General features: G+C 42.3%; 1 protein-coding gene across 1 annotated transcript; it reads left to right on the forward strand.

Moving 5' to 3' along the window:
* The first annotated feature begins 65 nt into the window (after positions 1–65).
* Positions 66–8,549, forward strand: MED21 (mediator complex subunit 21). Its single transcript, XM_054813204.1, has 5 exons — positions 66–85; positions 489–1,647; positions 2,016–2,130; positions 4,136–4,236; positions 6,803–8,549. The coding sequence occupies exons 2-5, from the start codon at positions 1,606–1,608 to the stop codon at positions 6,977–6,979; spliced, it is 435 nt and encodes a 144-aa protein (XP_054669179.1). The 5' UTR covers positions 66–85; positions 489–1,605; the 3' UTR covers positions 6,980–8,549.
* Positions 8,550–11,955: the final 3,406 nt, after the last annotated feature.

Genomic DNA, 11,955 nt, shown 5'->3' on the forward strand with positions numbered 1-11,955 from the left:
GCGGGCGCTGCGCCGCCTCACAGAACCCGCCCGGTGGAGGCTGTTCCTGTAAACCCCCCCACCCACCTGCACGGGACAGACTGAGGTAACGGTTCTAACTGCCGCCCCCAACGGGCTTTTATCCTCCGCCGGCTGTGTGGTAGTTACAGGAGCGGGTGAAGGGCTTGGGACGGTCTCCAGGTCGAAGTGGGGAGGGTCGAATTTTTATTAATTATTTTTTTTCCCCCAATTTTTTAATGTATCTTCCGGGTGGTTTTGGCTTATAAACAGCAGTAAGAAACGCTGCGAGGCCTCAGACCCAAGGCACCTCTGAGCATGAAGGTGATTCATGGGCATGTGGCAGGAGAAAACAGAAAGCAAATTAAAAGTCTCTTTTTTTTAGAGGAGTATGTTTCACTTTGGGGCCTCATTTATGAATACGTGCTGTAACCCAGGCTCTAAAAAGCCTTGTATGGTCACCCCTGTTTTGTTTACTTTGTTTTCCCCAGCTTGCTTCAATCCGGTTTCCAGTTAAAATGCAAAAGGAAGCTGTCAGTCTGGCGTAAGAAGAACACAGAGATGAATGCTGCTCCATGTTCATAGATATTTCAGATAAACGGGTGCAAGTTCTCCCCGCCTTTGCTTACTGCGCTTAGGAAAGCAGCCTTTCTCCTTCAGGTTATCTAGTTTGCTGAGGTTATTTTTGTTCTGCTCAACAAGGTTCCTTTAAGTGAAAATCCTTGAGATATTAAAAGTCTGGTTTAGCGTTTGCCACTGTCATAGTTGACCTCAGTCACTGTTTATTCACGGCTCAGCATTCAAAGTGCTCACCCGTGGCTTTTGGTCACAAACGGTGCCCGTGAGAGGCTTGTCTCGTGCCATGAGCCTCACTTATTCCAGGCTCAGTCCAGCATCCATCCAGTTCATGGAAATCCTGGAAAGAACCCGTTGACATCAGTAACAGTTGTAAACCCCTTAGAAATGTGCGGTAGGTTTTGGTCTACGGCACAGTAGTTTTGTGGCGGTGCTGCCTTCAGCCAGTGTCGGAGCGACTCTTGTACAGCAAGAGCTGCGCGCTCCTTGGCACACTGGCCTTCTAGTGCTGCTGACGCAGGAATTAGGTTTTGGGTTTGTTTTCTTTTTTAACCCTGCTACAATAATGATCACGGACTGGCATTTCTGAGAGAAATAACGGGTTTGACATGCCAGTTGCTCCAGATGAGCAGCACCCACTGCAGTGCCCTTCCGTCCTTTGCCACGGTGCTCCCCTTCGGGTGCTTCCCACAACGAAGCACAACGTTATTCAAAGCCGGGGCCTGCCTGGCCCCAGCCCTGCAGTTCAGCAGCTGCGAAACACAGGCGAGAAAGCAGAGAAGTGTCAGAAAGTGGCTTCCTGTGGCCCTGAAGGGGCTGCCCGCGGGGCTGCCGGTGCTGCTGCCCGGCCACACCACCTAACCCGAGGTGGGACCGGGACTCCTCCCGGCCTGCAGGGGGCGCGCCAGGCCCGCGCTGCCCCACCGGAAGGAAGCCCCCGCCCCGCCCCTCCCCTGCCTACCCAACATCTAGGCGCCCTATTGGCTGCGCTGCTTGCTGCCGCCCTGTCGGGTGGGCGGTGGCGACGGCGCCATGGCGGATCGGTTAACGCAGTTGCAGGATGCGGTGAACTCGGTGAGGAGGGTGCTGCTCTCTTTTCCTCCGGCGCTTGTCGTTCCTCTTACCGGTGGGGAGGGCAGGCTGGTGCTGGGTCGCGTCCCTTCCCTCTTCTCCTGCCCCCGCGGCCTCTGCTGCTGCGCCCGGGTCTGGCCGTTGTGTGTGTCAGGGGGCGCGATCCCTCTCCCCGCCCCCGCGGTCTCCTGCCCGCAGCCCCGAGCGCTGGTAGCCCCCAGGTAGGGGGGTGTCACCATGGGGTACGGGGGTGTGCTCCCACCTAACGTTGGGGTGGGGGCGGGCTGATGCGTGGGGTCCGCTGGGATGCAAAATAAAATTGAAATAGCTTTAGTGCTGAAATAAGTTAGCGATCTCTTTACTGCTTGCAGCTCGCAGACCAATTCTGCAATGCCATTGGAGTGTTGCAGCAGTGTGGCCCCCCAGCCTCTTTCAGCAACATTCAGACAGCAATAAACAAAGATCAGCCTGCTAATCCAACAGAAGGCAAGTCTTACTTTCCACATCTCCTAACAAAATGCAAACATGTTCTGATGTAGTACATGCTATAATAAGAAATCTGTGCTCTGTTTCAGTAATTGGTGAAGTGACTGAAGTTAAGTTGTAAATTGATGTCAGCTGTACTTGCTGCATAAGATTGTGATAGTGGAAATGTAACTTTAAGTGTTAAGCAAGCATTACAATGTATTTCTTGTGCTGGTTTCTTTGCACTGTAGCTTTACAGTTATAAGCCATTTTAATAGTGCTGCAAGAGGTTGTTAGGGAGTTGTCCATTACTTCCAAGAAGTCTTTTTAGAAAAAATTAGTGTTAATTTTGTGAAATCATGTATGAGTTTAAAATTCTCTGTGCCATAAACTTTTAATTTTTGTAGTTTTCCATGTATCATCTGCTTATGTAGTTAATTAAGGAATTCATGTTGAATCTCCCTGTCTGTGGTTTTGTTGTTGGCTGGTTTGTTTTTGTTGTTTTGGGTTTTGTGGTTTTTTGAGAGACAAGAAACTGATCTAAGACACTGAAATTGGCAAGCAAAGTAAAAGTTCTCTCTGAGTTGAGAATTTTAAGTTAGTATTTAAATAACTATGTTATTCTAATGTTGAATATTTTTCTTTTTTTTTTTTCCCCAAGAAAATTTTACATATAACTTGTATCAGATTAGGTTTGTCTATTAGGATATCAGGGGAGGCTTATTTGGAGCACAGTGATGCACTTTCTAGGACAGCTGAATATTAGTTCTTCATTGGTCTGTGGTGGTTTGCTCTCTGATACTGGAATTAGGTGGAAGAGCCAGCTGAAAGGCTTGTTTGCTTCCTCACCTCACCTGCTGCTCTCCCAGGTGTCAGCATCAGTGTGGTGCCAGGAGCTGGAGGCTTTGTTAAAGTCTTAAAATGGTAGGTCATGACTGACTTCTCTTTTGATTTGTCTTTTCCTAAAACTCTGAATATAGTGACTTTAGTAAATCATACAGCCACGTTAGCAATGCTGATAAGGCAAAACAAAACTACCGGTTATGTGTCTTTAGATATTTAAAGCCTTAATACGAAGGCCTTAAAACTCTTTACAGAAAAACCCTGTGGTGACCTTGAGTAAGCTTTAAATGGATGCATTGGGTTTGTTACTTGCTTTTTTAAATTAAAGTCAAGCGTACCTTTGAGAATGTCAATCTCTTCTATAGATTTTTTGCCATTAGAAAGTATTTCCTCTCTTGCTTCCACAAATTGTTCATGAACCAAGCAACATAAATATGTAAGATCTTAAATTATAAATTGAAAAGGGCTGTTTCAGTATTTTAACAATAGTAACAAACTTAATTCAAATTGAATGGATGCAATTCCATACAGAAAGGTTTTGTTTCTGGCTTATGGTGCCTCTTATTAATAAAAGTCCATGAAGTTCTTTCAGTGATACAGCAGCTAAATTAAGGTCTGTTATAAACTTCCAATCCTTTTCCATTTCTCAGGGGCAATTTAACTTTTTCTGTGGCTGAATAGGAATTCTTTTTTAAATTAAAACCCCTCAAATTCTTTCACTAAAGATCTGTTGCTTAACATGATTTAAATGATCCATCTGTTTGAATCGCTACCTTGACATTGTTTCTCATGTTCCTTTATTTGTCTGGTGGTAGATTTCAAGGCAAGGATTGAAAAGTTAAATGAGTTTCTAGCTACTTCTCAATACTTAATGTAGTGACTAGGACACTTAATACTGGTACTAGTGATTTCTTAACAGGCTAACCATGATGGAGTTCTAGCTATTTTCTCATTTGTACAAAGCCTAGCCCTTGGTATAAGCAGTTACCTTGTTTCATCTAGGCTTGGAATCAAATTACCTTCATCTAATATGGTTGCGTTCCCATCAGTTGTGATACTGTTGTTTTCTTCACGTAGGAGAACTTCTAACACCTGCTTACTTCAAGTCTGTAGAATTTTGTGTATGCAGAATTGTGCTTATTTCTAATAATGTACTGAGTGGGCTGACTTTTCTTTTTTAAAGAGTACGCCCAACTGTTCGCAGCATTGATTGCACGAACTGCGAAAGATATTGATGTTCTAATAGATTCCCTGCCTAGTGAAGAATCAACGGCAGCTTTGCAGGTGAGTGTTCTTAATTAAAATATCAAAATGTAACAAGGCTAAATGTCTTCCTTTCTTAAAACACATTTTTTTACTCTCTATGTTGAGAGTAATCTTGAATGTAATCTTGAAAAATGTCTTTAATATAGGCCTGAATTTTTCATGAGGGTAGCCTGTGAGTATAGGCTTAGTGGAAATACTGAACTTGCAACTAGTTCTAAATAAGATTATACTGGAAACTGCTACCCCTTTTTTTTTTCCACCAGATGTTCAAATGTTGATACAATAGATGCAAGAGTACTGATTCATTGTGGGGTTTTTGTTGGTTTTTTAACCTCAGATAATCTTTCACATTCTCTTGCTCATTAGGAGCGTGTTTTATTTTGCAGCTGCAGAGCCAACACTTTACTGAAGCCTTTTGTTCTTCCACAATGTTGCTGGTTGTTAAAGGGTTTGCAGGGTATCCTTTAAGTTCTCCAGCTCCGTCACAAAACACTTTCACTTGTCAGTAATAGGGTGACCTCCTTTGGACCAACCAGATAAACTCAGTGCTTTTGTTTCTGGTTCCTTCTCTCTTTAGGAAGAGCATGGGAACAGGCAGCAGCTACTGGCCAGGCAGCTATTAGCAGTCGCAGCCAGTATCACAGCCTCCATTCCCCACCTTACAGGAGCTGAACTGCTGCAAACAGCTTGTGAATCTTTTCACAATGCTCAGCTCTTTCTCAATTCCAAAAAATACCTTGGACCCACAATTTAAGGAATGCCACTTTGTTGAGATTTTTTTGTTGGTGGGTTTGGGTTTTTTCCTTGTTATTTCTACAGATCTTGCCTATTAAACAGCATCTTCTTTTTGCCTCTGCTAGGTTTACATCAAGTATTTTCTTTTTAGAATGCAACAAGGATGCAAAGAATGCTGTTTCTCTGAGAATGCTGGAATTGCTTTAAGATCACCTGAAGGTTTTACACCTGGGTTGATAATCTGTAACTATTCAAAGGCATTTTGCAAAAGACTAATACTAGAGGTGCCTGCTGGGCCAAATACAGATGACTTGACAGTGACATTGCATTTGGTTTTAAACAGAAGAGGTTAAATTTGGAAATCTTACTAGTCACAATAATTGCTGAACATACTAATTGGGCCCGTTAACACTAGCATCATTTCATGTAACTGCATATTTAATAGCTGAAGACAGCTTTCCTGCTGCAGACAAATTACAGGCTTCTTCCATGATTGAGCAGGGTCTGATCATAGTGACAGCTGATGCAGGGAAAGCAGCGTGCTCCAGAAAGAAGAGTTGGATATCCAGTAGGGGCATGCTTTCCTTAAAGGTGATACTCAAACAGTTTCTTGCTCTGTTAATGCAGAATCTCATTTCACAAGAATTTCTGATCTTTTTTTGTTTGATGTGGTTTTGAGTTAAGTTAGCTTGGATTCCATCACTTGCTGATTTTAGTTTTGATTTTTATTTTCTGTTTAATTTGGTGCAGTATTAAAGATAAATATTGTGACATTCTTTAAAAAACCTGTTTTGAAGGTGCTTGAAACACTCTAAAATATGCAGTATAGGTTTTGTTGAGAAGTGGTAGATAGATACCTGGCTAATAGAGATGAACTTAGTATTAAAAGAAAAATAGATCCACCTAAGGTTATCTTGGTATGCATGTCAAATCTGAGGCTTGTCTTAAATGATAAAAGGGCTGCCACACTAATGCCCAACACAATTTACCTGTCCCTTTTGAGTTCCCTTGTGGTGAAGTTGGCAGTACATATTCTGCTCAAATCTGTGGGTTACCTGCAGTTAACTATTTCACAACTGAGACTCAAATAATTGAGCTGGATTCTAAATTTCAAACTTTTACCTTTTGCCATCTTCCTTCTCTGACCCTTCCTCCAAGGGCAATCAAGTCCTTCATGCTTATATTAACCCTCACTACAGACATCTGTGTTGGAGAACATGAGGTGAATACGTGGATAGAATTTGCCAGTTAGCCAATTTGCATGACTTCTTAAGGACCTGTATAATGGCTTTAAAAAATATCAATTTGAAACTATTTTGTTTTGTCTTTTCAGTTGTCCAGTTAGAACAAGTAGTTTTAAAACATTTTAACTTCAAAGTATTTTAATACTTTAAAATATTTATCAAATTTATTTCACTAAATTTTGGCTATCTGAAAAGCAGTTTGGTTCTGAAACAAAATATTGGGGGGAAAAAAAGGTTAAATCTGAAATATGCTATTTAACAGAAAGGTTTAAATAAGTTACACTTACATCTTGCTGAGCATCTTTCAGTAAGGGGGTGGGGAGGGGGATAAATACTCACCTCTCATCGGGAAAAGCTGTACTTTGCCAAGAGTCAGAAAGAAGCTGACATCTCTATTTGGTGAGGGGTTTTGTGTTTACTCCGTGTGGATATGCACTGTTTTAGGTCACAACCTGTAAGGAGTTGCTAGTATGTAATTCAGGGGCTAAAGAGAGAATCCTTCTCTTTTCTGGGGAGCGCTAATGATTTCATCACCATCCTTCAGCAGCGAAGTAAATTTTGTATTGTATTTGAAGATTGTTACTTTTCTCCCTTTTATTTTAAAGGCTGCCAGTCTGTATCGATTAGAAGAAGAAAATCACGAAGCAGCTGCCCGGTTGGAAGAGGTCGTTTATCGTGGGGATATGCTGCTGGAAAAGATCCAGAGCGCCCTGGCAGATATCGCCCAGTCACAGCTGAAGACGAGGAGCGGTACGCACAGCCAGCCCCTGCCAGACTCGTAGCGCCAGAGGGCAGCGCGCCCTCGCAAAACCCAACTGTGGAAAGACGCGTTGGAAACACGGCTCTCGGTCCACGGGGAGCTCCGAGTGTAACTCGGGAGTGCTCTGATTGTCTGTAATGATGTCTTTTATCAAAGCTTGAACTGAAGGTTTTGTATGAGAATCAGTCATTCTGTTCTACAATTACGTGTATTGATATATGTTTCTTTGACTTAAAATATTAATTTCTGAGCTTTCTTTTCTGTTCATAAATATGTCTGACTTCAGTCTGATTTGTTATCTTCATTACACTGGCCTTAGTCCCTAAAGGAAATTCAGTGGGAAAATATATTAAGAGGATTTGTGTAATTTGCTTACTCCTACTTTCAAACTTTTACGTTCTTGGTGTATTTTTTATAAGGTTCAAACACAGACGCACCTGAATTTGCCAGAGTTCCGTGGCAGCGCTGCCAGAGACAGTGCTAGGCAATGATGTAAATACAGTGGTGGCCATCTGTTTTAATTAACAGAAATGGTAATTAAACATTTGTATTACTACTTGGCTGGTTTACCACACTTTACAGAGCAAGTAAAGGGATAAGTTAACTCTGATGTTTGCAGAGTAAGTGTTCTTGCCATTGGCATCTCATTTAAAAAAATATTAATCTGCAGGTATCTATTATTGTATTTATTATTGTTTGTAATTCACGAGTGGGTCTTTGACACCATTATTGCCTCTGACACACTTACTCTTACTTGCTTGTGACATTTCTCTGTGTCTGCTAATATTCTGCATTCTCGTGGCAACTGGTGAATGCCTTTAAAGCAGACAGTAATGAGGAAGCATTGGATGACTGGGAAGAAATTAGCAATGGGGAAACTGAAAATAACTTATTATGTAATGTTGCTTTTCACTGTAAGCAGTGGCTGCCATGTGAATGCTGTGATGAGAAGCAGCAACAGGCTTGTCATCCCCAACATGCCCTAGAGAGTTTCTTGGTTTTTATCTTCACACACTGAATAAATTTTTGCCCCTTGTGTTAGGATTGTAGAAGTACCAACATCTCTTTTTATGTTTTTAAAAAAACCCCAACAAACCAACCACTAGATAATGTAGGGTTCAATGCCTGAGCTTGGTGTTGAACTGTTAGTCATTGTCTGTATTTTTGAGCCTTGCATTATTGTAGGATGCTGGTTATTGCCACGTAGCTGCTCATTTCCTGATCAAAACTACCTACTTCTATATATTGGACATGCTGTCATAACCTTGAAAGTTACACATGCCACTATTGTATATAGAGAGATAAGAGCAATTCAGATATGTCTTTAGCCTGCTGATCCTTAAGGAATTAGGCTTTTCAGTACTTTACCTGAGTCTAGTTTAGTGAATGTTGCCAATTTAATAGAGATGCAGTTTGCGATACAGTTGAAAACAAGTAACAATAGAGAGCCAAAATTGCTCTTTTTTTCCTTGAGAAACAATGTAATATTTGAGTGACTAATACCGCAACATGCGTGACCCCTACTTCTTGTGTGTTGTGTTGCTGGACTAGCTGTTGTAAATGTTCACCTGCTCTTTTACAGTTGGCAGCTCAGTCGGTGAGGTTGTATATCTTTTGTTGGGCTCTGTCGTGAAGAAAGGGGAGAAACACCGATTCGCTCCATCTGTCTAATGGACAAAGCGTTAGATTTGGGCTTGGAGATGTGGATTCCTTTCCCCTGTATTAGAGATGTGATGATTTGACCAGCCCCTCCTGGTGGGGTTTAAACATCCCTGTTTAAAAAACAGTGTGTAATAGTACTGATCTCCTTGGGGGGTACTCATGCAGGAATTATAGGGCATGCAGGATTACTGTGTCTGTACTGTTTAGCACCTCAGCTTTCAGTACAAAAAAAAAGGGAGGCAAATGCCTTTGGGAAAAAGGCATTGTATCCTCCCTGAGAAGTCTTGACTGCCTCCAAACTTTTAATACTGGGGAGAGGGAGGGTAGGGGGAGAAAAAACCCGACATAACAGCTGCTAACAAACATATCAGGTTACGTGCAAGAGAGCTGTAAAAGGAAACTTTAGTTGAGACAAGAGAATAAATGGAGATAAAGCATTATGGGAAGAAAACAAAAGTAATGAGCAAGATATAAAATGGTTCTGCATGTTATGTTGGGCAAGGACTACTGCCCAGTGAACAAATTGTACTTTGAAGAATGATAGCACAGAGCATAATGGAAAATTCCATTGAAAAACAATCTCAACCACTTCAAATGAGCAGGAGCGTTTCATGCTGAGAATCCATACAGCCCACTGGCAAAGACGTTGGAATCAATTTAGTAAATATAAGCGGCTGATCAAAGCCTAGTATTCTTTACTATAAACAGCCATGCTCGGAGGAAAGGAGCACCTCGCAGCAGCTGTTCTCATTTTCAGAGACAAGAACACAGAGGAATTTGTACACTTGTTTTTAAAGATACTGGAAAAAGTGCATTAATGATATTTTAGCTTCGTGTCTTTATGAAGTTAATCCTGGCTTACTATTGTAGATGATTTTTGGCGATCTGGGAGCTTCTGCTGCGTGTGGCATGAGGAGGGTGTTCTGGCCATGCCTGCAGGATTGATGTAAGGAGATTTTGGGAGTTTGTAGCGATACAGGCCAGAGACTGCCTGGCTGGGGAGCAGCTCTGCTCAAATGGACCTAGGGGTCTTGGCAGACAGCAAGCTGAGCGTGGGCCAGCAGCTGGCCCTGGCAATACAAAAGGCCAACAGCATCCTGGGCTGTATTAGCGGGAGTGCAGCCAGTAGATCAAGGGAAGTGATTACTTCCCTCTGCTCAGCATTGTTAGACTGCATCGGGAACCTTCTGTACAGTTTTGGGCCCCCAACATCAGAAAGTTGTTGAAAAACTACGAGCTCAGCAGAAGGCCACCACAGCAATGTGGGCTGGAGCCCCTCCCCCATGAGGAGAGGCTGGGGGAGCTTGGCTGGGAGAGGAGATGGCTTTGGGGGCACCCAACATAAATCTGACCATGCCTATGGGGAAGTGATGGAGGGGATGAGGCTGGGCTCTTTGCAGTGGTGCGTGGCAGAAGAATGACAGACGGTGGACATAAATTGAAACCACAGAGGTTCAGACTGGTCACAAGATGTCATCTTGTCCTACTCCTCTGTTGATGACCATTAGGACAGGTAAGTTTTGGAACGTGGTCCCCAGAGAAGCTGGAAACTCTCAGAAGTTTTTCAAGACCTGACTGGATAAAGCTCTGAGCAACCTTAGCTGGCATCACAGGTGACCCACCTCTGAGCAGGAGATGGGGCTAGACACTTTCTGAGGTCTCTTCCGACCCAAATGGTCCTATGGATACTAGACACATTAACGGTTTCAGAAAGAATCAAGAAAGTATCAAGGAATGTTGTTGTCCCCTTTCTAGAAAGGCAGATCTGGAGGTCAAAAAACTTGAGGTATTTGGTGCCTCATTCTTATTGATGAGATTTTGTGATGTAGGTCTGTGCACTGGCGGCCATTGAGTTGACCTTGTGTGGTGTGAAATTCCATGCTGTAGTGACCCAAGTTTCCAACAGGTGCCCTTGGAGAGCGTGATATGTAAAATCCACATCCTACACTTACAGAAAATTGATCTGTCAGATGATGCTGACTCACTATTAGACAAAGGCAGACTCCTCTAAAGAAAGAAGTTGTATTTGTGTTTTATATAGCTTCTTATGTAGTCTTACATAAGAAATAATGAAAGCCCTATTTTCGGGCACCAAACCTGAGACTAGAGCAAAAGTTTTGTTCTGGCTTTTTCTTTCAAATCTGTGGAAGAAAGTTTGAATGATTTTTATTGACTTAAGAACAAATTGTTGATTGACTGACAGGACCCTAACCTATTTGCTTTGTGCCACAAAGGGCACAGAAAACAGTTTGCAAATGAGGTGTTTTTTCATGCTTCAAGTATGTCAGCCACTCTGTTTTATGTGCTTGCCATGAGCAGCATCCACGGTGGAAATGATCTACAGGAAGTTTTTGTCTGTTTTAATGTAGTTAGTATAACATGCTTTGTAGGAGTGCAGCTTCACAGTTATTACATGCTGTTTGTGTACACTTCTGTGCAGGTTTTATGTTTGTTTTTGTTTCTTGGAAAGTCTTGTAGGAAACCTTGCTTGTCCATGGTAACTAAACAAGCAGACCAGGAATTTTATATTCTTGCTGCTGCTGCATTCAACCAAGTAGCCAAGTACATTCAACTCCTGCTCTGAGCACAAAAGAGCTATCTGTTTTATAACTGTTTAGACTGTCACCATGTTTCTTCTGAATTTCTGTTTATAGCTAACACTCAGGTAGCATAGCGCAACAGTACAAACAGATCTTCCCCTGACTATTTTAACTTGCTATTTACTTACTATAAATATTACCAGGGTCCTGGATTTAGCCTCTTTAGCCTTACACACTTCACTGAAGACCTAAATGAATTAATTTGGTGAAGTGGAAATTTGTAGCTGAGTAGGGACTCTGCAATTTGGCTGCAAAACATCCTTTCTCCACCCTGCCCACTTAAAAGGAGAAGATTGAAATAGAAGCCCTCTTTCAGGAAACAATGTACTTCATTCTATGGCTGTGTGGAAGAGCAATTGACTACACATTAACTTTCCACAAGTGCTAGAGAAAAATCATAATTGTCTTCCCAAGCTGTGATCCAAGGGAGAGAAGCCATATTCATAAAAAGGACAACACCTTTGAAGCTAAGAGCTCAAAAGAAGGGAGCTCTTGCACTGAGACCCTACTGAGATTGTGGAGGTGGGACTTCCGCAGTTGTCTCTCTGGGACCTTCTCCAGGTGTCTGCAGAGTGATGAATAGGAAGAAGTAACAGTCTGCTTGCTTGGTGCCTCCAGCTGGGAAAAACAGGGGAAGGGAAATTTTATTTCAGTGCTGAAGAAGACGGATGCTAAAGGAAAACTGTCAGGACAGTCAGAATACAATTGTACGCAACCTAATAAAGTGTGCCTTTCT

The sequence above is a fragment of the Grus americana genome, chromosome 1 (genome assembly GCF_028858705.1).
Source record: "Grus americana isolate bGruAme1 chromosome 1, bGruAme1.mat, whole genome shotgun sequence".
Lineage (NCBI taxonomy): Eukaryota > Metazoa > Chordata > Aves > Gruiformes > Gruidae > Grus > Grus americana.

Excerpts from the sequence above, each read along its gene's own strand:
- MED21 (XM_054813204.1), top strand. The coding sequence starts at position 1,606 with ATGGCGGATCGGTTAACGCAGTTGCAGGATGCGGTGAACTCG. Across the intron at positions 1,648-2,015 it reads TGCAGGATGCGGTGAACTCG|CTCGCAGACCAATTCTGCAA; the intron begins GTGAGGAGGGTG and ends TACTGCTTGCAG. Across the intron at positions 4,237-6,802 it reads AATCAACGGCAGCTTTGCAG|GCTGCCAGTCTGTATCGATT; the intron begins GTGAGTGTTCTT and ends TTTATTTTAAAG.